This window comes from Parambassis ranga, chromosome 2 (genome assembly GCF_900634625.1).
Source record: "Parambassis ranga chromosome 2, fParRan2.1, whole genome shotgun sequence".
NCBI classification, from domain to species: Eukaryota; Metazoa; Chordata; class Actinopteri; family Ambassidae; genus Parambassis; species Parambassis ranga.
Window position 1 is genome coordinate 29,095,387 of NC_041023.1, and position 26,721 is coordinate 29,122,107.

A 26,721-nucleotide genomic window follows, 5' to 3' on the forward strand; every position below is an offset into this window, starting at 1 on the left:
AGCAGCAAGGCTTCTTTAACCAAAGCCCAGTCAAACATGATGATCTGTAGTCTGGAGTTGGTATTGTCAGTCATGGGTAAAATTACACGTCTGAGTGTGTCTCCTTCTGGTACCATTGGTTTCTGTTTCACTGCCTCTACCAAAAGAGGAAAAGACCAGAAAGGAAAGGGAGAGAGAGACTTCACGGATGGAAGCATTGAGTCTGAGAGTGAGAAAAAAGACAGGTCATGGGAGACGCTATGATGAACAATCACCTAACCGTGGAGGAAAAACCTGAAAGGACCTCCCCAGTTTTTCCAGTTTCACCTTATAGTTACAATGTTGTGATGAGCAGCAAGAGAATACTCAGAATACTCAAACCTTAATAATAAACCACATTTATCCTGTGATGAGCATTTATATGAGCAGCTTGACTGTGGTGTTTGACGCTGTTTTTTCCTTCCTTCCAGACGTTGGTGTTGGATCTGAAGGAGAAGGCTTCCTCTCTGGCCTCCTCGACTCTGAAGAAGGACAACAGGCTGAAAAGTCTGGAAATCAGCATGGAGCAGAAGAAAGAGGAGTGCATCAAACTGGAGAACCAACTTAAGAAGGTTAGCTGAATTACAAGACCATAAAACCATTTCATACTTTCACCATGGTCTTGAAAGTAAAGCCTTCATTCTTTGTAATAGCCAACAGAGAGCGACTCCACTGGTAGCAAAATGCGGTGAAGTGGTATGAGTGTATAAGAAAATCACTCGGTTTATTAGAGAGTTTGGGCACATTTGCACCAAAACAGATGGATTTTTTAATGTATGAACCTTAGTGGTAGAGAAAATAGTGAAAACTAAAAACATTTAATTCCTTGTATTTTCTTAATTGGATCCACTAGAAGTAGCTGCTTGTGTGTGTTTGTGTGGTTTCATATCACATTTTCTCTCCCACACAGCAGCCCATAAAATGGTGTGTGTGTGTGATGGCTTGCTGACAGCCTTACAGTCATTTTCACAGACAGGAGAAGACAGCAGCACCACCACACCCTGATGTGTATATGTAGGCGTGTGTGTGTGTGTGTGTGAGAATATGTGACAAACACAGGGAGGGGGAATGTGTCTGAAAGTGTCAATGGATCTCGGGTGTTTCTCTCATCAGACTTTATATTTCTCAGTCTCTTTCTGTGACTCTGCTGTGGATGGAAAAATAGACATTCTGCATGTGATATTGTGATGTTTCTTTTTCTATTTGTCTTTCTCTCCCTTCCACCCAGATCTTCTTATATCGTCAGACATCCAAACATTTCCTCTCCACATAAAGACCTGCAAAAACTGCCATACACTTCCAAAACTAATAGGTTTTATGTATTGTGGGACCAAGGCGTGTGCACTCACACACACAAAATGAATCTGTCCCAAGAGCAACATTTGCTTCTGGGAAACACACACAGCTGTTCTAACCCCTAAGCTCGTTATAACTTGTTTTATTTTTCTTTGTTTCATGTCATTTCTTTCCTTTTCTCATTTTTTGTATGTTCTGTATGGCCAAGCAGGAGAAAGTTGATCTTAAATTCATTCACCGTTTTCATGTAAATGCTCATTTTCACAGAATTATGTGGTTTCTGTGTTGTATTTGTGCGTGTGGAACTAACCCAACTAAAGGGCTTAGCCTCAAAGTTATTAATAACATAATTTGACTTAATGACACACACATTGATTGCACAGCATTTATAACACTACACATCTGTCTAAAACTTCGATTTATGACCAAATACCCACAAAATTGCCACCAGTTATAGTGTACTATATTTAGTGCTAATCAGAACATCCTAGCATGCTAAATTTTCTGTAAGCACAGCAATTTTAATACATTATTAATGCAATAATGAATGGACAAATACCTAAAATAAAACTTTTCATTACCACCAGCCTCAGTTCTGCCAGTGTCAGTGTATAAATCAATTGTTAGCATACACACTACACTAAGATGGACATCACTTTCTGTACATGTTAGCATGCTGCTCAGTGCTCAGCATCTGACTGGAGAGCTGTGCTAACATGTAAAAATAATGGTAAACACGTTCATGTTATGTAAACATTAGCATCTATCTCCAAGTGGCTTCAGAGCAGCAGAAAATGTGGAGAAAATTGAAGACATGTTTGTAAATGTCATTTTATAAGACAGAGAGCACATATACACTGTCAAACGGTTTGCATTTGTCACTTCCTTCACGTTCATCCCACCCATCAACACCCATGTTGTTACTGGCACTTCTGTTTCAGTTATCAGTTTGATCGGCCGGTGGTCACCTCATTTAAAAAGCTACCGCTCAGTTTATTTTGAATAATTAATGTCTCTTCCAGGCTCAGAACGCGGCGGTGGAGTCCCAGGCCAGCACTGAACTCTCTGAACGCATCTCCTGCCTGGAGCAGGAAGTGACCCAGCACAAAGAGGAGGCTGGGAAAGCTCAGTCAGAGGTGGAGAGACTACTAGAGATCCTTCGGGAGATGGAGAATGAAAAGAATGACAAGGAGAAAAAGATCCATGAATTGGAGAGGTAAGATCCATATTTCCATGCTGTCAAAACAATCAGACAACTATCTTTATTATCTTATGTGAGTCTGTAATAATCTTTCCTGTTACACTAACTCATTAGGTGTCGCTCACGCCTTACTCTTTCTTCCCTCTTTTCTCCAACTATCTGCTTTATTCACATGTGTGTGTGCACCAATGTGCACTCTCATATGGTTCTGCATCTGTGTGAGTGCATTTGCCTGTGTGTGTGTGTGTTTTGCGTGTGCTCATCACACCCCCAGAAATCCTTCTGCCTCTCATCTGTGGCATTCTCAGCAGTCGCGAAAACAGGCCCCTCCCCCTGCTGCCTCTCAGCAGCCTATGGGGGGGCTGGTGTGGGACTACCTGGGCACGTGAGTGGCTCGTGGCCCTGTCAGTCACAGGGTTGTCTGACTACTGCACGACGGAACTCACTTTGCTTGTCGGAACACAAGATATAAGAGCACTGTAATAACAAAACCCTACCCTCGCCCATGTGGAGAAGGTTATGGTGTGACAGATGTATTGATCACATATTAAAGCATTACCTGACAGCATTTGATATTCCTATATAGACATTAATTCACATATTTACACCTTAAAAAACTAAATTGAAAAGACAAAGCCTGTTTTCCATCCTTTTCCACATGGGACAGAGCCGACTATGTTCACTAATAATCAAAGTTAAAGAGTTGCAGCATTGGTTCACTCCTCACCATGCTGTTCCATTACACTTTAGTCAGGCTAGTCTCCAGTAATTGGATCTAGTTGCACTCCTAAGCATGAGCTTAAGTTTTGGTCATCCCTTGCTGCAGCATGACAAGCCAAACAGCTCCCAAAAAGTTTGTAAAATGAGGACACAGTTTGGCACCTAAGCTGCTGTACAGCCTGAAAGTCTTTGAGCCTGTGTTCCTGTCAATGATGCAACTCTTTCATTTAGTGGCTCTGTTTTTTCGCTTCACTTTTGCTTTTACTTTCAGCCGAGGAGGCTTGACTTGCAGAGTTTAACACACTCTTTTTTCTTACATTAGGAGTCTGGACAGTTCACTTAAGTTTTTAACAGATTGATGTTTCTAACTACTTTGTGAAATTTTGGATTAACCTGTCTGTCTCTCACTTTTTACATCTGCTTATGTACACTAAATACTACCTCATTAGCCAGTCTTGATCTGTCTCTTCTTTCTGTCTATATCTCGTTATTTGTCTGCCTGTCTGCCTGCATGCCTCCCTTAAGTGATAATTTTTTTAATGAAAACTTCTTCTCAAGCAGAAATATGGGCATTTAGGTCAACAGTTAAATGATCCAGAAGCTCGTATTGGTTGCCTGTTTATTGAAAAATGGAGAATGCATTTTTATAGTGAGATTAAAGTTTGCCTTCAAGGGTTCGATGGGTCAGAATGCCGCTTTGATTTCTAAACTTTCACATGCTGCATACTCCTCGTCTGTCTCTTTAATCTTTTCCTTTCTCTGACACAATCTCCACCCATTCCCGCTCTGCTCTTTTTCTGTCTGTGTTTGTAGTTTTTTGACTGTTAGACTTATGATTGTTGATGATTTTAGAGAGATTCAGTATTTCCTCACTGTCTCTCTGTCTGGCCAGTAGAAGATTATTAATAATTCATCATGCATGCAGTGACTTCAAACATGTGCGTTTGTGTTGTTTAGTCTGCCAGTAGACACAATGCAGATTTACAGCAGTTTGTAACTGTAGAAGCGTTTACAGTTGCAGTTTGGTGTGCGTGTGGGAGTTAAGTCAAATGTATTTGGAAGACATTTCATTGTCCCCGTGGAGTACAATGCAATAAAGCCTTCTTGCAACTGATATTTATCCGAGCTTTGCGGGCAGCTCTAAGGAAACTGGAATAGTATTGAATTTAAGGTTATTACAGTGCTTGAAAAGAATATCCAATAATAGTAAAATTGAGATGAAGTAGATTTTCATGAGGAAATGTAGCGTTCCGTACTGAAGTAAGTGGTTTGTAGAGGTCCTATTAGAGGGTGCAAGGATATTACACATCACGTATGATTAGAGAAACTCTCTCTGACTCTAACTTAAGGCTGTGGTAAAGCAAGACGGTCATGAAAAGGCCAGAATGGACTGTTTCCGAAGCACTAACCCCAGTTGTACACATGACATTCTGACATTAGATATGATGCACCATACAGCACTAACACTAGCGGCAGATTAACCGTCTAGAATCAGAGGCAGTGTCTCATCCAAGGGGCTGCAGTGTTCTAAAGACGCAGTGTATGGAGGCGTGGGCTTTGTAGCCTGTGAAGGTCGAACAGTGTTTAATGAGATGGTCTGGCCTATGGAGGGTTTTCTATTTGTGTCTCCATCTGTCACTTAACACTGCAGTCGCCTTGCTAACAAGACCGCTGATTGGAGCAGCAGTGTATCTTAGGAAAGGGCCATTTAAACAGGATGACCTTGCATGAATCAGCGCATCCTTCAAAGGATACAGTCCTTGATTAGATATTTAACACTACAGCTTTGTGTTCATGTTTATAGGAAACAAACCTGTGCACAGTGACAATTTATGATTGATACACCAACAAAGAAATTAGTAGTTTGGCTTCACCCTGTTACAGCTGTGCAAACACTTCCTGGCTGCGTCTGATTGGACAAACACTTTCACATGTTGACTGCTACAGGATTTAAAACTAGACCAACATGGCAGCTCTTTTGGAAATTACGTCTTAAATTTTGAACAGTTCAGCAACATGTGCTCCTAAAGAAGAAATAAACCACCCAGTTTCTGGTTCTGCCTATATTTTGAGAGCTTCGGGAGGTAATTACTAAAAATAAGTCTGCTATTAAGCATTTGTAGATTAAAGTACCTTCTTTGCTTAAGATTGTGAAAATATATTCATCTCTTAGGCTTCTAAACCCCACAAGCACTGACCCTGAAACATGTTCAAATACTAATTTTTATCCCTGGGCTACCTAAGCCTGCTGTGAGTTATAAGAGTTAGCCAGGAGCTAACAGGTACGTCAGAGGAGAATACACTTGCCTGCAGCCAACCCTTAGTTTGGCACTAAAACTAACCCTGGGCTACGAGTGAGCAGCAGGAACACTACTAATGAAATGATCAGATGTGCGTTAAACAAGGGTTAAAAAAAAATCAAGCCTCTCTCGTTCCCTTCTAGTGTAAATCCAGCTGTATTGGTACCAGGTTATTTATTTCAGTAACTAGGATGGTAATTGGAGCAGACTGAGTGACTTCACACTGAGGGGAAATGGAGCTGAAAATCTGCCCTGATGGCCAAAATAAAGGATTTGGATGGAAGAGTGGAAAAGGAAAGGTGGTGGTAGAGGAAGAAAAAACAGCGAAAAAGTAGTTAAATAACGGGTGGAGACGTAGAGGAGCGGGAGAGAGAGGGAGAAGTCAGGGAGAGGAAAACAGAAAACAAATCTGACAGAAATGTGAGGAAACGGAAGGAGGTTTTGGAGTGATTTATAAAATAAACTTGAGTAATGAGAAATTAGTGGAGTTTATTTTTATATTGTTCCATAATGGACAGTTTGTCTCTGGCGCGATGTCATTAGCGTGCGTTCTCAGGCATAAGCTCACAGTGGAATTTGGGCTGTGCCAGTTCAATCAAACACATGAAGAGTGATTGTGCAGAAAACATCTGAGGTCAACCAATGTAGGAAGTACATTTTTCTTCAGATTTCATATCATAATGATTGCATGGCGTGTGCCATTTGCGAGCGCCATACTGTTCATGTGGGAAGCAAAACAAAGCCGTCCAAACTAATGAGGAAATGATTTATAGAGAGCACGCTTTTGGTTAATGCTTTGATTGGCTAATTGTTCACTTTGTATGGTTTGTGATTGCCACTTGATGTACTGTGTTTGTAGAGGTCGTCTAAGGAGAGCAGGCCTCTTGTGTACAACCTGTCAGTGTGACTGTCTGCCTGCCTGCCTAGCTGTTTGCTTGGTCATGCCTGTCTGCCTGCTGTCTCTCTATGGTTACTTATGTCTCTCTGTCAGCTCTTCTGTCTCTCTCATCTTTCCTGTTCTTTGAAGATTGATCAAGCTGGCTAACCTAGCGCTCAACTCCTGTTTCCCCTCTCACCTTACCCTCTCCTTCTCTCTCTCCTTTTCCTTTCTTTTATCTTTTCAATGCAACATTGTCTCCTGCTCTACCCAGTCTTGCCTCAAGGTTAGTACAGCATGCCTATTTTTCTCCCTCTTTCCCTCATCTCTCTCCTTCGTTGTCATATTGCGTGTCCTTGCATTGAGGCACTCTCTCATCTGCTTCGCTCTGTCATAAACTCTGTTTTTAATAATTCTCATCATATCTGTCTGTCTTTGAAGGAGACACCTTGACTTTCACTTCACTCTCTCTCTCTCTCACACATCGCTGCTTCTGTGAAACATTGTTTCCTTCTTTCACTCTCCATTATAACGTTCTTTGCCACACCAGCATTTGAACTTTGATACTAGCAATTAACATCAAATATAAGCCTATACCTCAAAGGTTCAAGCAAATCCATCACCTTAAATTTACTTGGACAGACGTGAACTTTTACTTCTGTTGAGTTTTTGTCTTTGTGGCTCTCCTAGAGAAATCACTCCACATGTTGTTCCTGTCACTACTTTAGTTACCAGCCGCAATAGCATGGCTGGTTTTCTTTTTACCTTGAAAGTCTGTCTGTGTGTCTCATTATGGCAAAATGTGGTTAGGCAGCAGAAACTACCACAAAAGTGGTTTTGAGTACTTTGGCAGGTCTGTCTGTAGACAGATTTTGTCAACACAATAGCAACATGACAATGCAAGATGCAGTTATAAACCTTTAAAAGTTTGAAGAAGGGTTTGTTGCAATCCATGAGTACAAAATCTAGTTCTGGAAACACCAGGTGTTTCCACAGCCAGTGTGAATTCATCACAAGATTGTCTCTGGTTAAGCAATTAGCCCTTTTTCTGCATGTTTGTTCTGTTGTTGTAACTCTGTGACAGGTCAAATTTGTTATGAACTCAATAACTGGGCCTTTGACTTTTTGTGTAGTGCTTTAAAAGTCGACATTTTGAAATATATGCGTATATATATATTTGCTTTCCAAAAATATCCACAGTCTTCTTGTGTAAGCCTGTTCTCCAATAAGGGGGATTGTTGCTTTAACTGTGGCATTGTAGAGCATATGGAAAACTTTTTCTCAAAACTTGCTTCTTTTGATTTTTAAATATTTCTATCTGCACTCAGTAGGTCACCGTGTAATGAGATTTCAGTGTGCAAAACCCCAAAGTCTGAATTTGCTCTTTTTTAACAGACATATCAAAGTCATATTGAGATTTCTCTGACCTACACATTGTGATCGACCACATAATAACCGTGTCTTCCTTCTTTTTCCTGCATAAATCTGGTGGTCTGAGTGTTTTGTGCACTCTGCTCTGCCTCAGCAGTACCAGCTCTTTCTTTGCTCTTTTTTTCCGTTTCAACTTCTAGAGCCACTGTTCCCGTGCCGTCTTGTCAGCTTTTTTTTTTTTTATCAGTGTTGTGTTTTGTGATTCAACTCTAGAGGGGGAAAAATGAAAGCAAAAGTTAGCATTGCCTTGCTGTCTGGTTGACAATAGAGGGCTTCTTTTTTCTTCTTTTTGTTGTTTTTTTTCCATCTTATTTTTTTAGGTTTGTTTGATGTTGAGCTAAGGAACTCCTCATCCACTGCCAAATGTCTGACATCAAGGTTTCTGGAGCTTAAAAAGGAAGTGCAATCCTTCGTTTTCGTTTGAGTGTGTGTCTGTTTGAGGTCCCAAGCATTAAGGCGGTGCAGGGATTTGTCAGCTAATGGGTAACAACAAGCAGATGCACACACACGCCATTACAGACCATGCACAATGTGTTATATTTTTGTTGTTGTTTTCTGTCTTGCACACACAGAAACACACATACAAAATAGAATTTGCCTGCTTAATAGGTGACAGCACTACAGTAGTGATGACTGCTGGGAGTCATCTAATTAAATTGCTTGCACAAATACCCAAACCAAGCCGCTAAGACTCAGTGAAAGTGAGAAAAACATCTAAGGTGCAAGTAGCTAAATTCTTCTTCTGGCTAAATGGTGGTGTCCAGAAGTGTTGCTGTGTAAAAAACCAAGATACATCAGTCTGTGGGCTTCTTCTGCATATGTCTGTGGATGCTCTCATTCCTCAGCATCATCTGTTAGGAGGCATTAAAAAGCATTAGAAAGCAGGATGGCTAGGATTTGTTTTTAGCCTAGCATGGACCCTTGTAGAGTATCGTCATACTGGTTGGGTGTTGAATGATTTCTATCTTAGACACCACCAACACTATTTCTTCTTCTGATGTTGGGCTGACTAGATTGTACACTGACCCACTAGCCCATCCAGTAGTACGAGGGCACATTTAGTGGTGAGCATGTAAACTTCAATAGATTAAAGTGTGGACACCCGGACACTATATGTGTTTGCAGCCCTCCATTTTTCTGGTTTCATTTCCAACGCATTAAGAATTTGTAAAGTCTGATGAAGGGTGATGAGGTAAGGTTCTTCCACAGCAAATCACACAAAATTATCATCTCAATACTCACAAAAGCTGCAACTGTTAGTCACTGTTTGGAAACAGGAACATTTTTGTCCATAAAGGGTTTTAAAATACAAATTACTGATACATTAACAATCAATTTCAGTCAAGAGTTGCAGATCTGGGAGACAGCCGCATAGTGATCTCACTGTTCTCACTGTTCTCTCTGTCTCGTCTCTGTGTTGAAAAACACACCAGACGTATTCCAAAGTTGCACCTGGTGTCCATTTACTTTTGGTCACATAATTCATTTCTGCAAGAAAACACATAGGACTCTTTGATATTTTGTCATTACCATTTTTTTTCCAAATTCATTGAATATTTATTAAATAAAATCTAAAAAAAATTCAAAGGAAATTTTAGGGTTTTAATTTCACCAAAGCTTTTAAGTGCAGAAACCCACTGCACCCACTCTGACATGGAGCTCTGTGTCTTCTTGTGCTGTAGACTCATAATCTCAGATCAGATCAGTTCATCAAAAGATGAATATGAGACTGAGGAACAGAGTGTCAGCGTTTAATTCAGGGACTTTGCTGCTCTCCATGTTAAACAAAGACACTGCCAAGATCAACTCCAGCTCTCTGTCACATGCCTACACTATTACTATTATCTAAACAGTCTCAGTTCAGTTGTATGGTTCATTTTGAGGTGTGGATGTATCCCGTAAATATGATTTATCTTCATTCTGTTTGTATCGTCATATTTTCACAGCTCGTTTCCAGTAACTCACACTGTGGAAGTTTGCAGACACACGCGGGTCTTAGCTGCCATATTTACCTCACAAATTTACTCACCCTCCACCTGAGGGATTTTCTGCAGTCATTTTTCCAATTATAAAATAAGTCTTCCTTTCTTCATTCCTCCTTTTTATGTTTACTATTGTATTTTTTCTTTCTTATGTGTTATAGTTTTCATGGGCTCAGAAACCAATATTTCCTGTATTTTCAAAGGAAATACTGAGTTCCAAATGGGTAAAAGGAAATCCTTGATGTTAATGTTGGGCGAGCTATGTGCAGTAAACATACATGAGGCCCCCGAGCAGTTCTGATCAAATATTTATACAGGACTCCAAATGTAATATTAATATTACCTTAATGTGGCTCCCTAAATATCAGCAGCATGCTAATGAGGGAGGTTAAAAACTTTCACTGAAGTTTGTGAGATTGTGTGTGCGTATGTGTCATTTTATTTTTACTACTAATTACCAGCAGTATTTTTTTAAATTTAATGAAGCTTATTTTTGTGTTGCACTGTATTTGTTTATATTACGTGCGTGTGAGTCAGTGCATCAGTATATTTTTGAGGTTTTGAATTTGATTTAAGAAAGTTTAAAGTATGTCAGATTGTGTTTACGTTAGCACATGATATGTGTGATACATGTTTACAGTATCAAGTTTTTGTGTGTATTTCCCTGCTGGAAAATGGATGCATGTTGTCGTAGTTACACTCAAAACTGTGCGGGTGCTTCAAATATTTGCGTGTGGTCCAGCCGAGAAACTTGACCCAATACAAAGTGGGTTGTGTTTGGAACACGTCTGTGTGTGTGTGTGTGCATCCTTTCAGGAAAGCTTCTGTAAATTTGTGTCTTTGTGTGTTAGTGAGGGTACAGTGGAACTGTGTGTGTGTGTACTTTGTGTGGGCATGGTTTCACTAGACATTTGCACGTTGTGTTTACTGCACTGTGGTGTAGTGAACTCTCCTGTGATTCCGCTTCCTCCAGCGGTTTGCAGCAGTTGTTGAAAATGATTTCAGAGGGAGAGAGAAGGAAGTATTTTACATATTAAAACAACTTCAAATGGCGCTGAGCCTCCACTGAGCAGAGCCATCGGGTTCACCAGGCAGTGTGTGCAGCTGAATTGTAGAATCAAACTGCAGCTTTTTAAAGACTGTGCTTGTTATATCTGTTGTATTCATTCAGATAGCGAGCGCATGGTGTGTGTGCCATACAGTGGAATTTGAAGTCATCACATCAGTTACATAACATTAGCTGGATGAAGGATGATTCTCAGTATTCGAACATTTTCCATGGGTACTTTATGGTAGATATTAGGAACAGTTTAGAGGACAGCAAGAAGTAACATCTTTAAATGGTTTCAGAAGGTGATGCAGTGTTTTCATATCCTGTCAGAACGAACGCCAGCACTTCAATGTTTACAATTGTAATGTCACTGTGAAGGAAATTTGAGCATACAAGGTACTCATACCTCATACGGGCCTCCATTTTTGTGGCGTCACCACTGATTGGTCGTAGCTGCTGTAGTCTTTCTTCTTAGACTGCCTAACAAATGTCGTGTTATTCCATCAACAAAATAACTTGATTAATTGATTCAGTGCTGTGCTAGAAGATAAACAAACATTGTATGTGTGTTATTCAGGGTTTCAGGCTGCTACAAATTGATTTTTGTTTTATTATATTTTTTAAAATAGAACTATCATACCCAAGCATTTAACTCCACTCAACTCTCTTTAATTTAGAGTAATTCATGAAACATGAAATTTAAAATACAGGTCTTCCTCCAATATAAAGGTGTTTGTATGAGCAAACAAATTCTACTGGCCTGTAATGTATGGGCTTGAGGCAGGGGAAGGTCCAGACAGGGTTCTAGTAAAATTGTATTTATTTGTCTAAGAGGAATCTGAGATCTTAGATATGTTTTTATTTTACTTTTTACTTTTATTGGTGTTTTGTTTTATATACAGTGCTACTTGAAGGTTTGTGAGCCCTTTTCAGAATTTGACCCAAAACATCACATGATTTTCACACAAGTCCTGAAAGCAGAAAAAGAGAACCCAATCAAACAAATGAAACACAAATATTTCACTTTGACATTTATTTATTTATTCAGGAAAATTATTTTTATTTTTACATTTGCGTAAGTGGCAAAAACTATGTGAACTTCAGTGATTCACATGCACACAATAAACCATTACACACAAAAAAGTTTGTGATCGTTTCACTGCTGTGATGCGTGTTTTTTTGTAAAGGCGAGAAGTGTATTCTGAAGGAAAGGAAAGCACAGGAGATGAAGTGACAAAAGAGGGAGAGGCAGGAGTCAGGGAGAGGAAAAGGAGTGAAGGAATGGTCCATGGTCCGATGAAAATATTTTATCCGGAGAGAAGGGTAATGTTGCATTTGGAGAGGGTGTGGGTTCAAAGAAGACGGAAAGGAAAGAGGAGAGGTACATTTGTCTTTTTACATTGGCTCAGTGCAAAAAAATCATTGCTGTTCATGCAAATAATTACAATGCAACATGCAAAAAAGGGCAAATAAGTGGATGGAAAGAGCGGAGTTACTTTTGGTGTGCCAGAAAATTCCAATGAAAGGAGGAAGTTGCTGTGGTCTGATGCAGATGCAGGATAGTTATGCATGCAAATGACCTACGTGCTGAAAAGTGAGCAAAACAAGTGTTTAGCATTAGTAAAAAAAAAAAAAGGAAAGAGGGAGAGTGCAAGTGGGAACTGAGTGTTGAGTCAATAGGAAACATTGCAAGCTAAAAGTCTATTCCACATGCACTCACATACATACAGTAAATGTAGCATGAAGGGGGGAAACCTCAGCAAGCTAACCAGATGGTCAGAGCCTCCTGGAAATTCTCCAATAGGAACATTCCTGCCTGTTTATGACCTGTTGCACACACACACAGGGCGTATAGTCCCAAATATTTAAATAACCACATTATCCCACATTCAGGGTGCAAACTAGAATCAGGACTGAACAAAGGAAAACACAAAGCAGCTATGATGCATGTGACTCCACGCTTACTTCACAGTTTGGATACAATAAGCACAAAAGGCACACCAAAACCTACACACAGCTGACACTGATGATTATTCTATAGGCTTCAAATGGCCAGGTGCTGCTGAGCATTTTTGGCTCACTTGATGCATTTCAGTTTCTTTCTCAGCTTCCCAAATTTCTCTGGACGGTTTGGAAACGGGCCCCCTGGACCTTTCAGAAAACACATTTAGGATTTTATGTTACCATCTTCTGCCAATATCATTCCTCAACTTTTCTGGCAGTGATACTGATGTAAAAGCCATTTGATGGATTACTCCCATTATTGTTAAAGTTAGTTTAACATGTACTATACGGCTTAGAGAGACAGAGAAGATGAAAAAGAAGAGCTGGCATTAAATATTTAGACGATAGAATATGTGGATCACTCCAAAGATGAAGCTGAACTGAAGAGTAAATGCAGTTTTTATCCTGTTTGTCTTTGCCTCTCATGCAGAAGCACTTTCAGGCCAACACCTTATAGTGTGAAGATATTTAGCTAGAAAAATTTCAAACAAAGAACTCAGACCTCACCGGACAACAAGAAATTCTATTTTAGCTCACTAATTGCAGATTATTGCATATGAGTGCGCAGTACGCAGTTTGACTTGTTTATAGAACAGTCTATAAGAACTTCTGTGCGGTAAAGCTAATGATTTCTCCGCATGAGAACTTGTTGAAATGGTGAGTCTTGATACTTGAACGTAGGCCTGTCACAATAACAAATTTTGCTGGGCGATTAATTGCTAGGAGAAATTATTGCAATAAGCGATAATATTGTCGTTTTGAGACCATGTTCAACTAATACAGTGATAACGACATATAATGCAAGTACACCCTTTCAAAGATCAATAAACTTTCATTTCTAAAGAACATTTAACACTGGAGAGGCCCCCAATCATCAACTTTATTATTATTATTATTAGGCCTATTACAATGGCTTATCTGAGCATAGTCAATGGAGTTCAGTCAAACCAACCAGCATGTCATGAGCAACAGAGAGGCAAACAACACGCACTCTACTTGCTGGTGGGAGTGGGCTCACCCTTTGTGCGCACATGTGTCTGCATGTGTGTTTGTGTGCACACGCGTTTGCGTGTGTGTATGCGCATCGGGCCGCTGTGCGCAGACAGCTGCAGTGAATTTTAAAAACGCCACCGCGTAAAAGAAACTGATTGCAGAGATGGCACAAGAGGACTGGGCAAGGGAAATAATGGGTGGCGCTGCCGCGAGTGCCGCCGGTGAGAAGGCAGAGACCTTCACTCGTACAACACGGACTCTCTCTGATCTCTGATAGCACGTTAAGCATGTTTAATCTCGTGGTGAATTGGGTCGAAGTGTTGAACCGGTGTTGTGCGGCTTCAGAGCTCTCTGTGTTGCTGTAACGTCCGCAGCACTATGACGCAAAGTGGCGACGCAGACAGCGAGCTGACCGTGGTCTGCTCAGAACATCACGTAAACGTCACACAGTGAGTTAAAAAATAAGAATTACCTGTTGATTTGACACATTTTAAGACAGAAGCCGCGGGCCATATAAAGTCCGACGGCCGGACTTTGCGAACTTTATACGCTACGACGCACCGGAGTGACGCCTTTTGACATCCAGCCTCTTTGGCAGCGAGAGCGAGAGAGAAAGAGAGGAAAACAAACGAGCGTGCAAATGTATCGCGGCCGAAAAACGTATCGAGCCCATTTCAAGTTATCGTCCAATGAAGTGATTTATTGTTTATCGCGACAGGCCTACTTGAACGCCCAGACCTGTGAATACATGAGGACAAGGCATGAGTTACGCACAGCGACAACAGGTACATGGACACGGGACAGTAGGAAGCAAAATAGGACTAGCTTAGCTGCTGGGGTGAGGCAAAGTTTGCTGTGGATTCCCATCAGTGGAGGTCAACTCTTTTACTGGCAGTTAAAGCAAAGGACACCAAGAAAATGGATTTATCTATGAGCCTGTAAAACAGTTATAACTGGAATACACACTCACATGCATAAACATTTACAGAGCTCAGGCAGATGTGCTGTGCAGATATTAAAAAATGACAACATAAAAAGCCTCAAGGACTTGACTTTTACAGTTTCACTAAGTTTCTAAAGTGTTAGTCAGCAGTTTAGTTTGTCTGTGTTGGACATGTGCTGGTGTGTGCAGATGACGTTCAGTGCTGGTCTTTGTGTTTGACTTATCGTTCATCTGTGTCATGATTCAGTAGACGTTCTTAAACCACACTGGTATTAGCGTGGGTTATTCCTCGTCTGTGTGTGTGTGTGTTTTTACAGTATGAAAGGTATGAACTGTCCTGATCAAGTCAAGCTGGTATGATAGCTGATAGGTCTGTGACAGAGCCACAATGGCTTCCAGATAGCTTAAACTGGGATTAAACCCTTTCTCTCTGCTTCTCCCACGAGGAATCACACCCTGTCTCCTTTATTCCCCAGATGATGATTTAGACTGTGCTTCCCGACACCCAGTAATCCCTCTGTGAAAAGACCCTCATATTTCCCACTGCGCTAAAATCGCAAATGTCATCTTGTCATTGATTTATAGCTTTTCATTGAATGCCTTCACTGATCTTTACATTATATCCTTCCCAGGGAATTTTATTACTTCTATTGTATTGCACAAAAATCCCAGTGTCTTGCCGTATCATCATTATAAAGTTGGTTTAAGTGTATATTATGTCAGCTGTACTTGTACGACCTTCCAGCCCTGTAAACACTGTAAAAAAGAACATAAGTACAAACTGGGCTAAAATAAAATCGTTCAAGCCCAGTTTGCACTAATTTTCTCTGCATCTTGGCACCTGACATTTGTATTTACGTCATCGGTTCTAAATCCCAAACACAACCACCCCCAGGTTTAGAAAGATCAGGGTCATGATTTGTTGAGTTAATTTGTATTTTCTGTTTCTCTACAGACAGATAAAGGACCAGTCAAAGAAGGTGGCCAACCTGAAACACAAGGAGCAGCTGGAAAAGAGCAGGAACGCCCAGCTGATGGAGGAGGCCAAGAAGAGAGAGGACAATCTGAATGAAAGCTCCCAGCAGATTAAGGTATAGAGGAGGAGGCGTTTCTCTCTTTCTCCTTTGTATTGTGTCTGCTTTCACAACGTCCTATCATCATTAGCAGCCTAAGGCAATGTCAAAGTTTTATGTATACATCAGCCAGCTTTCAGTCATGGAGTGTTTGTGAGAGAGAGCAGATGTAAGATGGAGAGGAGACATGAGGAGAACACAAATTGTGGTAGAGGTGAAGGGCATAGAGGCTGGATCAGAGTTGATCAGAGGAAAAAGAATGGACCCAAGTAGTTTAATTATGAAATGGAATAGGTTTAGATACTTCCTGTTGTCCCTTAATTGTCTGCTGGGTGTGTCAGCTTATGTGTGGTGATTATTGCCACAGTTTTCTTCATGTTTCTGCAGATTATAGGTTTTCTTTCACCTCCGCATTTTTCCTTGTTTCACCCTTTTACCCCAAGTTTTTCCTTAACTCATCCTGACTTTTTTTTTCTTGTTCATCCTCCTCTTCCAGTAATCGTTAACCTCAGTGGCCTCTCTGATTATAGACAGATGAAAACACTCATCTGTGTGTGTTTGTGCGAACATCCTCATGCATCCTCCAGCTATGATTGATATTTGGTTTTAGGAGTTTGGAAGTTGTCATTTATGTGTATGCGTGTGGTTAGAAGATGAGCTGATGGCTTTGTGAGTCACTCAGACATATGAGACCGCAGCGGTTACAACCATAACTAGTGTGTGTGTCAATTCTAAACCCTTCTGCGCAGCTTAAATGGCCCTGCAGACTCTCAGCGGAATGTGAGAATAATTCAGACCGTAAATTTAATTCAACACAATAAGAGGTTATAATCTAATTAAAGTCCATCTAAGTCTGCATACTTAGACACCAAGTAATGTTGGAACATTGAAGATCCAGATTCTCAGCACATGTGTTGGAGATGTTCTGGAGGTTTGTTCCTGGCCACTGTAATGTGTCATCCGCCCTCCCCCAGCCTGTCCCCATCAGTTATTCATTCATTCTTAATGTAACCAGAAACGTCCGATGTCTGGCAAGAGGAGAACGGAGGAGTTGGTGGGAAGCTCATGTAGTCATTCTACTCAGAAGAAGCGTAACATGTGATGGGAATCCTCAGAGGCAGAGATCAGACTGTCTAGTTTGTCGGTGTGTTTGCAGGTTATTCTGAGTTTAGAGAACATGAACGATGAGTTTTTGGTCTGGAGACATGCTAAGCAGGATGTGTCCTTAAAACTGCTTCTATAGGAAACTTAAAACACACACTGTTAAATCAAGGATGGTTTTGCACTGCATTTGAAAAAGGTCCCCTAGCTAGTGAATGAAATTATTCAAGTTAAAAACATTTGGATCCTATATTACATAGAAGCTGAGTCTGTCTCTCTATTTAGGTACTCTAAATCAGGGGTCACAAAATGGCGGACCGCGGTCCGGGCCCGACCCAGAAGCCGCCCCATACGGACCCGAACTTATAGTCTAAACAGCAGGTTATTCTTTAAAACCTGACGGGTTTTGAGCTTCTATTTTAACTGCCGCAGCTTTCATTGACCTTACGGTAGTGGCTTAGCGCATGAGGAAACGCACAGACCAATTGCATACAAGTTTATCCATCCCATGTGATAACTCTCAGCCAATCAAATAGTCTTATAGTAGCCTAATGTTGTAAATTTTTGGAGATGCAGGTTGCAGTCTGGTTGTTCCCGTCACACAGATATTCAACAAATCAACCAAGTAAATTCCCTCTCCCTCTCACACACTCACCACTTTGTCCTGCTGTACCTGTGCATGCAAAGAAAGTTGCATTCACAGTTTCTGTGACCTGGCGGTATCAATGCATTCAGAATTTAGCAGAGGGCTCGATGACCAGCATTGGATGGAGGAGGATGAGGAGGAGAGGACTCAAACAGAGGATTACAGATTATTTGCAAGCATACTGAATGGAAATGAGATTTGAAAATTTTAGCTGGCATAAGTTATGTTATCTAGAGGTGGATATGTAGCAAAATATTGTTCAAGTTAAGTAAATTAAAGAAAAACTTTGTCTGAAGTGATAGTATTTCCAGCATTGCAATGAGCATACATTGAAATAAATATTATGGTGAACATTATATAACATTAAGTAACAAACATACAACCCCTCCTTTCCTCTTATTTTAAAATGCAACCCTACTTTTATGTAATTATTACAGTTCTATTATGTGACAAAAATATTGTCAAAGTTTTTAAATTGTACTGTATTGTACTGCCGTGTTGGTTCCATGCATCCATCCAACCATATATATAGGCTATAAATATAAACATCTCCTAGCAAAGGTCATTCCTTCACTATTATCCAGCACCATCAGTACTTCTTCTTTCAGTGTTACTAGGTTTTAGGATCAGCTACAGTTTGTCTTTAGCACTACTTACTAGCAAGTATAAGCATTCTCGCTCAAATTCTTTGAAATAAATGCTGGATTATTCGCTTCAGGTTTCCATTTTCATCCCTTTAACTCACCATTTATTCTGTCTTCGCAGGACACTCTCCGTAATAAGGAGGAGCGCATTGAGGAGCTGGAGGAGGCTCTGAGGGAGAGCGTTCAGATCACAGCAGAGCGGGAGGTGGTGCTCGCCCAGGAGGAGCAGGCACGCACTCAGGCTGAGAAACAGGTACTGTGTCTCTCACACACGGGCATATTCCTGCATGTGTAAGGTGAATCCTCACCCTAAGTGTAGCCGAACCTTTCCCTAAACTCAACCCCTATCAGTAATTTTTTTCACACAGATACAAAATGTTCTCACAATTGTTGTTCTCAATATTTCAACTTTGAAGGACATAAAAAGTAAACACATACATAGCAACATCTTGCTATGTATGTATAAAAACTCTTTCTGACATAGCTAAACAGCACCAATGCCAAAAGTGTCTAATGGCAGCGGCAACACACATGCCTTTTGCCAACTGAGCTCATTCAGGTGTGGCTGTGTGTGTTTGTCCAGTCACTCTTCATTTAGAGGGGAGGTAAATACGTCCCTATTTAAAGAACAGCTTGCATTTTGTCTGCTTCAGCCAGCAACACATAAACAGCTTCTTTTTTTTTAATGCAGCAGGAGCCAACTGCTCCAGTTTATAATGTTTTTTATCTATATATCGAGACAGTAGGGAAGCTCGTAACGGTGTTAAGGGAGGCTCAGAAGGGAAGGGTTTTGGTGAATTCAAGTCTCAAGCTGCAGTGAATGTGTGTGTGTGTCGTTCTCCTGGGTAGCCATGACTTAACGAGGCCATAGAGATGGGAAATGTTCCTCAGTGCTTGGATGGGTTTTGACAAGTGGGAAAAAACAGCGTGGGCTGTGAGGACGAAAACTGCCCTGCGAAAATATGGTCTGTGGAGCTGTTGGCAGAAACGGCTGGACTCCATTGTTATTACTGCCTCTAGATGCTGGACGTCTGCTTCAGCCTTTACTTACTGGTCTGCTTGTGGACAGACGCACAAAGACAGGCATGCAAACAGATGTTTTACCTTGAAGGTGTTATACTGACGCCTTCATCTTCGGTAAATGTCAATGAGCAGTGCAACAGAATAAGCTCCAGACATACAGATGTGATGGAAGAAGTATAATGAGCAGGCAGGCAGATGTAAGAGAACATGATGGACAGACAAAGGCAGACACATGGTTGAAATAAGACTTACAAAACAACTCCATCTGCAAACAAGCAAGGCTGTAACTCATTGAACCTTATTTCAAATTCTAGTCATGATTTTGAAGTTTTCAGATATATAACAAGTACAACAGGAAAACATGTCTAAAATGATGCACACGACAGGTTGGATTTGTCTTTTGATGTGATGATGCAACCAAAAAGAAATCTCATTTTTGATTTGGATATCTGACTCTCTGGGATTTTGATGAAGCTTTAATGAAGGGTTTGAACAGTGAGTCAATATAATATCAGCAGCAGGAGCGTGCTTCATGTGGTTGAGGGGTTGCTTGCATTCACATCAGTAAAGATGCCTGTTTCAAGTTTCCAGTTTGACAATGGTGGTTTCTTTCATTCCCTACATTAGCAACGGCTTTTTAACTTTATTATTCGCACTTTGATCCCAGAAAGGTATGGGTTGTCAATGAGCCTTTAGTCACATGATTGTCAGGTGTCATCCTTAAATGAATTATTTTAGAAACCTTAATATGAAAGGCTTTCTTTTCTTGTAGTGATCTATTGATTGAAATACTGTGGTTACACATTTATTGCTGCTGAGATTTTTAAGCTTTTAGTCATATTTTTCTAATCCATCTGAACCTCAGATTTGGCAAAAGTGCAAGCAGGGACCTGCAAATGAGACATGTTTATTTTTCTTGAGTTCCTGGGTCATTTCTTCTAAAATGGCTTGTACATTTGTAATCTTTTCGGCCTCTTTCAGAGCAAACACAGTGTAAACTCTGAGAGCTTTACAATACAGAGGATCGGAACAAGTGGAGTCACTATGGAGTCATTATGTTTATTTCCCTGAAGTCTTGATTGTGGTTTAATTTGTTTACAGTAATTGTGCCAAGCCATCACATTCAATTTGGCAGGCAGATATTGAAATATTTGAAAATGCTACAAGTGGCAGCTTTAATTAGACAAAACAGAAGCCATTTAGACCAGGACGAGGTCCTGGAGAGCGTCCTGGTGTTAAAATGCTTCAGTGGTGGAGGAAGGAGCAGAAACATCAATGTGTGGTTGAGTGACTGGAGATGGCAGCCAAACACTCAGTACAGTCCTCTCCCAACATCAACAACACTAACTCAGCCTTTCAGCACAGACACACACACGCACATGTGTGGACAGGGTAGTAATACACAACACAGTGGACCGCATGCATGCATATTTCTTCCAACACACAAACAGAAAGAAGTGCTAACTGCTATTTAAACAGCACACTGCACAGCATGGCATTCAGCAGGAGCCAGACGGATGCAACATTGGTTTTTGAGCTGGAAACTTGTCTCTGTGTCCACAAGTAAATTGTAAATAAATATTTTTGTGTTCCTTTTTTTACAACTGCGTCACTGCTATTAACTTTTCACATTATGATTTACACAATTATGACAGAGGGAGACAATTTCCTTCCTTAATGAGGCCGACCTGTTCAAAGACACACACACACTGCTTATTATAGTGCTGGCACATGCACACATGCAAATGCAGCCAAACCAGGCAATACACACACTCCTCTGACTCCATACTGGTGGGCACACACACACACATTTATACTGTATGCAGCTATATATGCACAGAGCGTGTGTGTGATGGACCATGGACAGGGTTTAAATGTTTGACCATCACCACATGAAAATAAACTGAACCTTTTCTCCTAGACATGAGTCACTACTGTACGTGTGATCACTAAAGAGGTGTGTGTGCTTGTGCATGTGTGTGGGTGACAGAAATATGAGTCAGCAGTATGACACAGTCCATGACCAAACCAAAGACAGACGCTCTCTTCTCCAGCTTTCCGTGTCTCATTAAGCAGACAATTTTAATTCTTGAACTCAGTGCACCTTCTTCTTATTTCTGTCATCCTTTCTTACTCTTAAAATAACACAAACACAGAACACTGAAGGGGTTGTTTCCTCCTCTCTCCTCCAGTATTCCCAGCTGGGCCTCCTCACCCTGTCCTCCATCCTCCAGTCTTTCCGTCACTGATGCTCGTCTCCTGTCTCTCCCTTTTCTCTTTCCTATCTCATCCTTCTTAGCCTCTCCTCTCCTTTTAGTCTGAAATGCATTTCTAACACTGCCTATGCTTTTTAACTGCTCAGTATTTTTGATTTTCCTGCTTAATATACTCTCTTTTTTGCTTTTTTTTGTTTTGTTTTCCACCTCTTGCCACGGCCAATCCACCTTTTTGTTGCTTGACTTCTTCTTTATGCTTTTCCTCTGCCTATCCTATTTATCCTTGTGTTCATCCTCCTCCTCATCACTTGCTGCTATCTTTCACTCCTCTCACATCTGTCTTTCTCTCTGTTATTTTGTATGCAGCTCTCTCACATTCCAATGCATGAGTTCACCACAAGTGGATTTAGGTGGTCAAAGGTAACAAAAAATCATCACAAACCTCACCCCACCTGTGTTTTACTTTAAATTTCTTCCTTTTTTCCTTTTTTAATCTATTTCTAATATATAAACCCATTTAAGTAACTCTGTTAGTTTTTTCAGTGCTGCATAAAAACTTGACTAAATGTGTCTTTATTCTTTTTCATTTTCCATCAGCCTTTTGTTGAAAATGCCTGGTAGAAATGTCTGACAACAGAAATAACATGATTTTGGTGATAAGAGAAGCGCCCAATAACAGGTTGTTCAAAAAAATGTGACCGGTCATGGTGCAGAAATCTGTAACTGAGCTCGGAATAGAAGATGGAGAACAAAATAGCAGAGGACAGGGAGTGTGTGTTTGTGTGTGTGTGTTGGCCAGATTGCACAGTGAAATACTCATTGACTTCACACACATTAAACTGACATACTGATATACGCCCAATGTGAGAGAGGGACATAGATAAAATATGTATCCGAGAAACAAGGGAGCAAAAGAAACAACAGGGAGGGAGGGGAAAGAAAACACAGAGAGGGAAAGTGACACGCTTGATGTTCTGCAATGGAGCGTCTCATTTAAAAACAGAAATTATTAAAGCATTTCACGGCACATGAGCCCCTCAGATGTGCAGGAAAGAGACAAGATACCTCAGTGCAAACATAAGTCCACTATCTGAACAAAGCGGGATAAAGGTGTGGGTAAAATTTATATGTGTGTTACATTGTCTATGTGTTTTTGTGTCAGGTGGAGGACCTACTGGTTGCCATGGAGAAAGTGAAACAGGAACTGGAGGTGATGAAAGCCAAGCTGTCATCAACTCAACTCTCACTGGCTGAGAAGGAAGGTCACCTGACCGCCCTGCGGGCTGAGAGGCGGAAACACCTGGAGGAGGTCCTGGAGATGAAGTAAGAAAATAAAAAACAATATATTTCTTTATGTAAACATGTAAATCAGCTTGGAATAACTTTCACATCTCATTATATCATTTTTCCACACACAGAGGTCTAAAAGTAAATGGACAAAATTTAAGTGGACTTATATTGTGAAAGATTTGCAGTTATTCATTTACACCCCTTAACAAATACTTGCTAATAAAAAATACACAAGTATATATATTTCAGATGTCATATGTTCTCTTGAACAACCATATATTACATAATTGCATAGATGCACTGTTAAAATCTTTACTATAAGTTTATAAATTAACCCACAGTGCTGACATCAGTTTACTTTGCTTCGAATGAGCAGCCTTTCACATCTAGATGTGTCCATTACTTTCCCATGTTGTGGTGTTCCAGTCTTACAGGAAGCTGGTGACTCTTTTCATTGACGTGATCTTCACCCGTCACCTCATTAACTCTCTCCTCTTATTCCCCTGCTCTCTTTTCTTCTTTTATCTTCTCTCTGCACTTTAAACCCTAAGTGCTAGGTTAATGCAATAACCATGTACCACTGTCTAGCTCTTCATATGATTGATTGCATACACAGACTCCCACACACAGTGTGAGTGTAACTCTGTGTACATTTTAATGTAGTTTTAATAGACAGGTTTGCATTTTGAGTGCCGCTAAGAGGAGTAAGATGAATCCACGTATTTTCTGCTGTTTTACATTCTCACCAAGACCTTCCAGCAATCTTTAATTTAGTGGAACAAGGCATTGGGTTGAAATAGGAGCTGTGTTAGCATGTCCTGTGAAATGCACTGTGGGATGATTTGTTTTTTACTGTGGAATCATGGGAAATGAGGGGCATTCTCTGTGATTTAGTTTTCCTCCTCTCTGTCATGGTTGTTCTCTACCAACGCAGCATTTCTTTGTTTTTGAGAAACAGAATGTGTGTGTGTGTACGTGTGTGTGTCCACCAGTGTGTCCATTCACAGTCCAGGTGAGCAGAGTTATTAGCCATTTTATCACCGTAGTAACAACCCGTGTGATTATTACAGGCATCAGCGCCTTAGAATGCATGGCCATGTTTTCATATGTGAACTTGTGTATGAGAGTGTGTGCGCCTGTGCAAGCACGCCGTGATTGATTTATTGATGTGAAGACGTGTCCAGCGTTCCTTTTATGAATACACTGGCTCCATGATGAATATTTATCTAGCAGGCACAAACGTGAATAGACACACTCATGCTTTCTTAGTATGTCATACACATACAAACACAGCCAACCTGCACACACAGATGATTAACAGTTCAATCTGTGCTATCATTTATCGTCACTCTCCTAGCAGCTGCGTGTGAATGTGTGTATTAATATGTTGTGGTTACCATCAATAATAAGCGGCTGTCATCACTTGTGTCCTGACTTTGTGTTTCCATACACACATCACCTCCCTTACATAGACCAAATATTTATTCTGCTCATGTTTTCTGGTTTTTCTGTAGCTGATACACAAGCTGTAGTGTTCTTTTACACTGTGTGATCTATATCAGCACGAAACAAGAATATAATAAAGAAAAAAAAACATTTTCCACATTAATTTTATTTGCATACTCATTTATTGATGTGTTTTCTGTATGGATCACATCGCGGTAAATTCACAGCAGGCCTTACCAATAGGCTCTGTTTCCCTCTCTGCCCCATAAATACCGACTATACTTGGCACAGTTGTCTGCACTGGCCAGCAGTTTGTTTGTCTTCTGGTTCAGTGTTACCAACCCTACTATTTTCTACATTACTGTCCTGGTTGTTATCTGATTAAAACTAACCAGCTCAAAACACTCCACAAATTCCTCTTTGAAAGACTGGGTCTATGAAGCATGTAAGGTGACATATTTTGCTGACTGCTGTCATTGTATAGACATCTTTTTGATATTGTGTATCTTTGTTTCCCCTTTTTAAATTCAGATATTTCAGGTAGCTGCTAGTTGTCTAGCTGTGAGCTATTTTCATGACACCATTGCTCATATATTTCATGACACTTTAGGGTTTGTTCAGCAAAGACGTCATTTGTTTCTGGCTTTCTCCCACATATAAAACATGAGATGTTTAAGGTGGCTGCATCCCGTGCGTTCATATATCTCAGTGTAATGCACATGAAACTGTCTCTGCACACACAGGCCTCCATAATTCCTGGGGGTTTGATGTCTGATTTGCTGCCTAGTTTTACATGGGTGTAAGGTTTAATGTTGCTGTAAGACGTGATATATGATACAACATGTTGCAGAGGTTTCTTGGACAGACTATATCTTAACACTCATGCACACACACTCACTCCCATACAGAAATATATACCAAATACAGCTGGGAGAACGCACAGGCTGACATTCTGTCTCGCTTTCTCACCTACTCCTGTTTCCTCCCTTCCTTTCTCACCCACACACACACTCAGCCTGTAGTGGTATGTGTGTGTCTATCTATCTTTATGCTGTAGCTTTCCAGCTGGTTGTATATGTCTTCATGTCTTCTTTACTTCAAGACCATGCTAATCTGCACATCTGGATGTGTGTTCTTCATATGTGTGTGTGTACAAAAATACAAATACACAGTATGCACATATCCCCCTGCAGGGTTCTAACATGTGACTTATTGTCTTTGCTGTTCACATTCAATGCTTTTTCCCAGCCTTATGCTGGCATATATGTGTACTGTCATATGTTTGTGCAGTTCACAGTGTGCAGGTGTGTGTGTGCCGCAGACAACTAGAAGAATGTGCTGACGCTGTGTGTGTGTACCAGCAGGGTGTAAGGTCTGAAATCCCAATCTGAATGAATTAAAGCCTATTTGACTCTCTGCTGTTCTGCTTTACTGACATTTGGCACATATTTCTTCTTAGCTGCGCAGCTCTGGTTCTTTCTCTTATTTCTTTCTGTCTGTCAGTTTTATACAGAGACACATGTCCTTCTGGCACACACATCCAGCAAGACTTGATTCATGTAAGAGACAAAGGAGGAGCAAAAAAGGAGTAGGTTGTAGTCAAGTCAATTCACTTTTATTTATGTAGAACAAAATCATAAATCCCCCAGAATTTCCTTAAAAGGCTTGATAGTCTCTGCAGTGTACAATACACATTCAAAACTCCATGTGTAAAACACGTCTTGTGTAAATTGATTAAATTCACATTATGCGGATGTTTCTTTTTTATAGTTTTAAACATAATTACTTTACACAATATGAACAAAGACAATTTTACTTAAGTCTATCTGGTCCTCACCATAATGTCCAAATCTTTTTTCTTGTAAATGTAAGATTTTCATTTTTCATATAAATTTAAACTACCCACAACATGCCACTAAGTAAAGCCACAGTCATACTTACACAAATGATTTATTTTGTGCAGCAAAAATAACAGGAAAGATCAAAGGTAGGCGCTCCTACTCAGGCTGTTGTTGGTGAGAAAGTGCAGCTCAGAGCTTTAATTGTTGTATGGCTGTGAACAATAGAGGCATTTCAAGCTGAACAAGGAAAGTCGATGGTGAACACAGCTTCACAGATGGACGCAGCAGTATATTTCAGAAGTTTGGCGGAAACAAACCTGCCTGATGTGCAAAGAAATAGTCGCTGTCCTAAAGGAAAATAGTGTGATTACTTGACTAAACATGGTGGATGTTGATAAAGATTCTTAGTCATCCAGGTCATATTTGTAGAGACAAAGCAAGGCATCTGGACTTGTAGAGTTTTCTTGAAGATGTTTCTCTGCTCCTCCAAGCATATTCATCAGTTCTGTTTGGTGGGGACTGTGTCTGATGTGTCTAACGACTGGCTAACGACTATGAAACTACGGGGTGGGTGGGTGTGTGTGTGGGGGGGCTGGTAGACAGCCCATTGTTCTTGCAGTGTACA

At 40.5% G+C, this 26,721-nt stretch overlaps 1 protein-coding gene across 8 annotated transcripts in view; it reads left to right on the top strand.

Annotated features, from left to right (window-relative positions):
- LOC114432161 (ELKS/Rab6-interacting/CAST family member 1-like) overlaps positions 1-26,721 on the top strand; it is a 104,318-nt gene that overhangs the window by 30,482 nt on the left and 47,115 nt on the right. For 3 of the 8 annotated variants that reach the window (XM_028399994.1, XM_028399993.1, XM_028399995.1), the window contains 7 exons: positions 450-590; positions 2,337-2,530; positions 2,790-2,900; positions 6,687-6,698; positions 15,772-15,907; positions 18,402-18,533; positions 22,682-22,842. In XM_028399994.1, the coding sequence (XP_028255795.1) occupies positions 450-590; positions 2,337-2,530; positions 2,790-2,900; positions 6,687-6,698; positions 15,772-15,907; positions 18,402-18,533; positions 22,682-22,842 (887 nt within the window). Of the gene's footprint in view, positions 1-449; positions 591-2,336; positions 2,531-2,789; positions 2,901-6,686; positions 6,699-15,771; positions 15,908-18,401; positions 18,534-22,681; positions 22,843-22,937; positions 25,270-26,721 lie in introns of those variants that run through there. The other 5 variants (XM_028399996.1, XM_028399999.1, XM_028399997.1 and 2 more) reach the window with 3 other exon arrangements.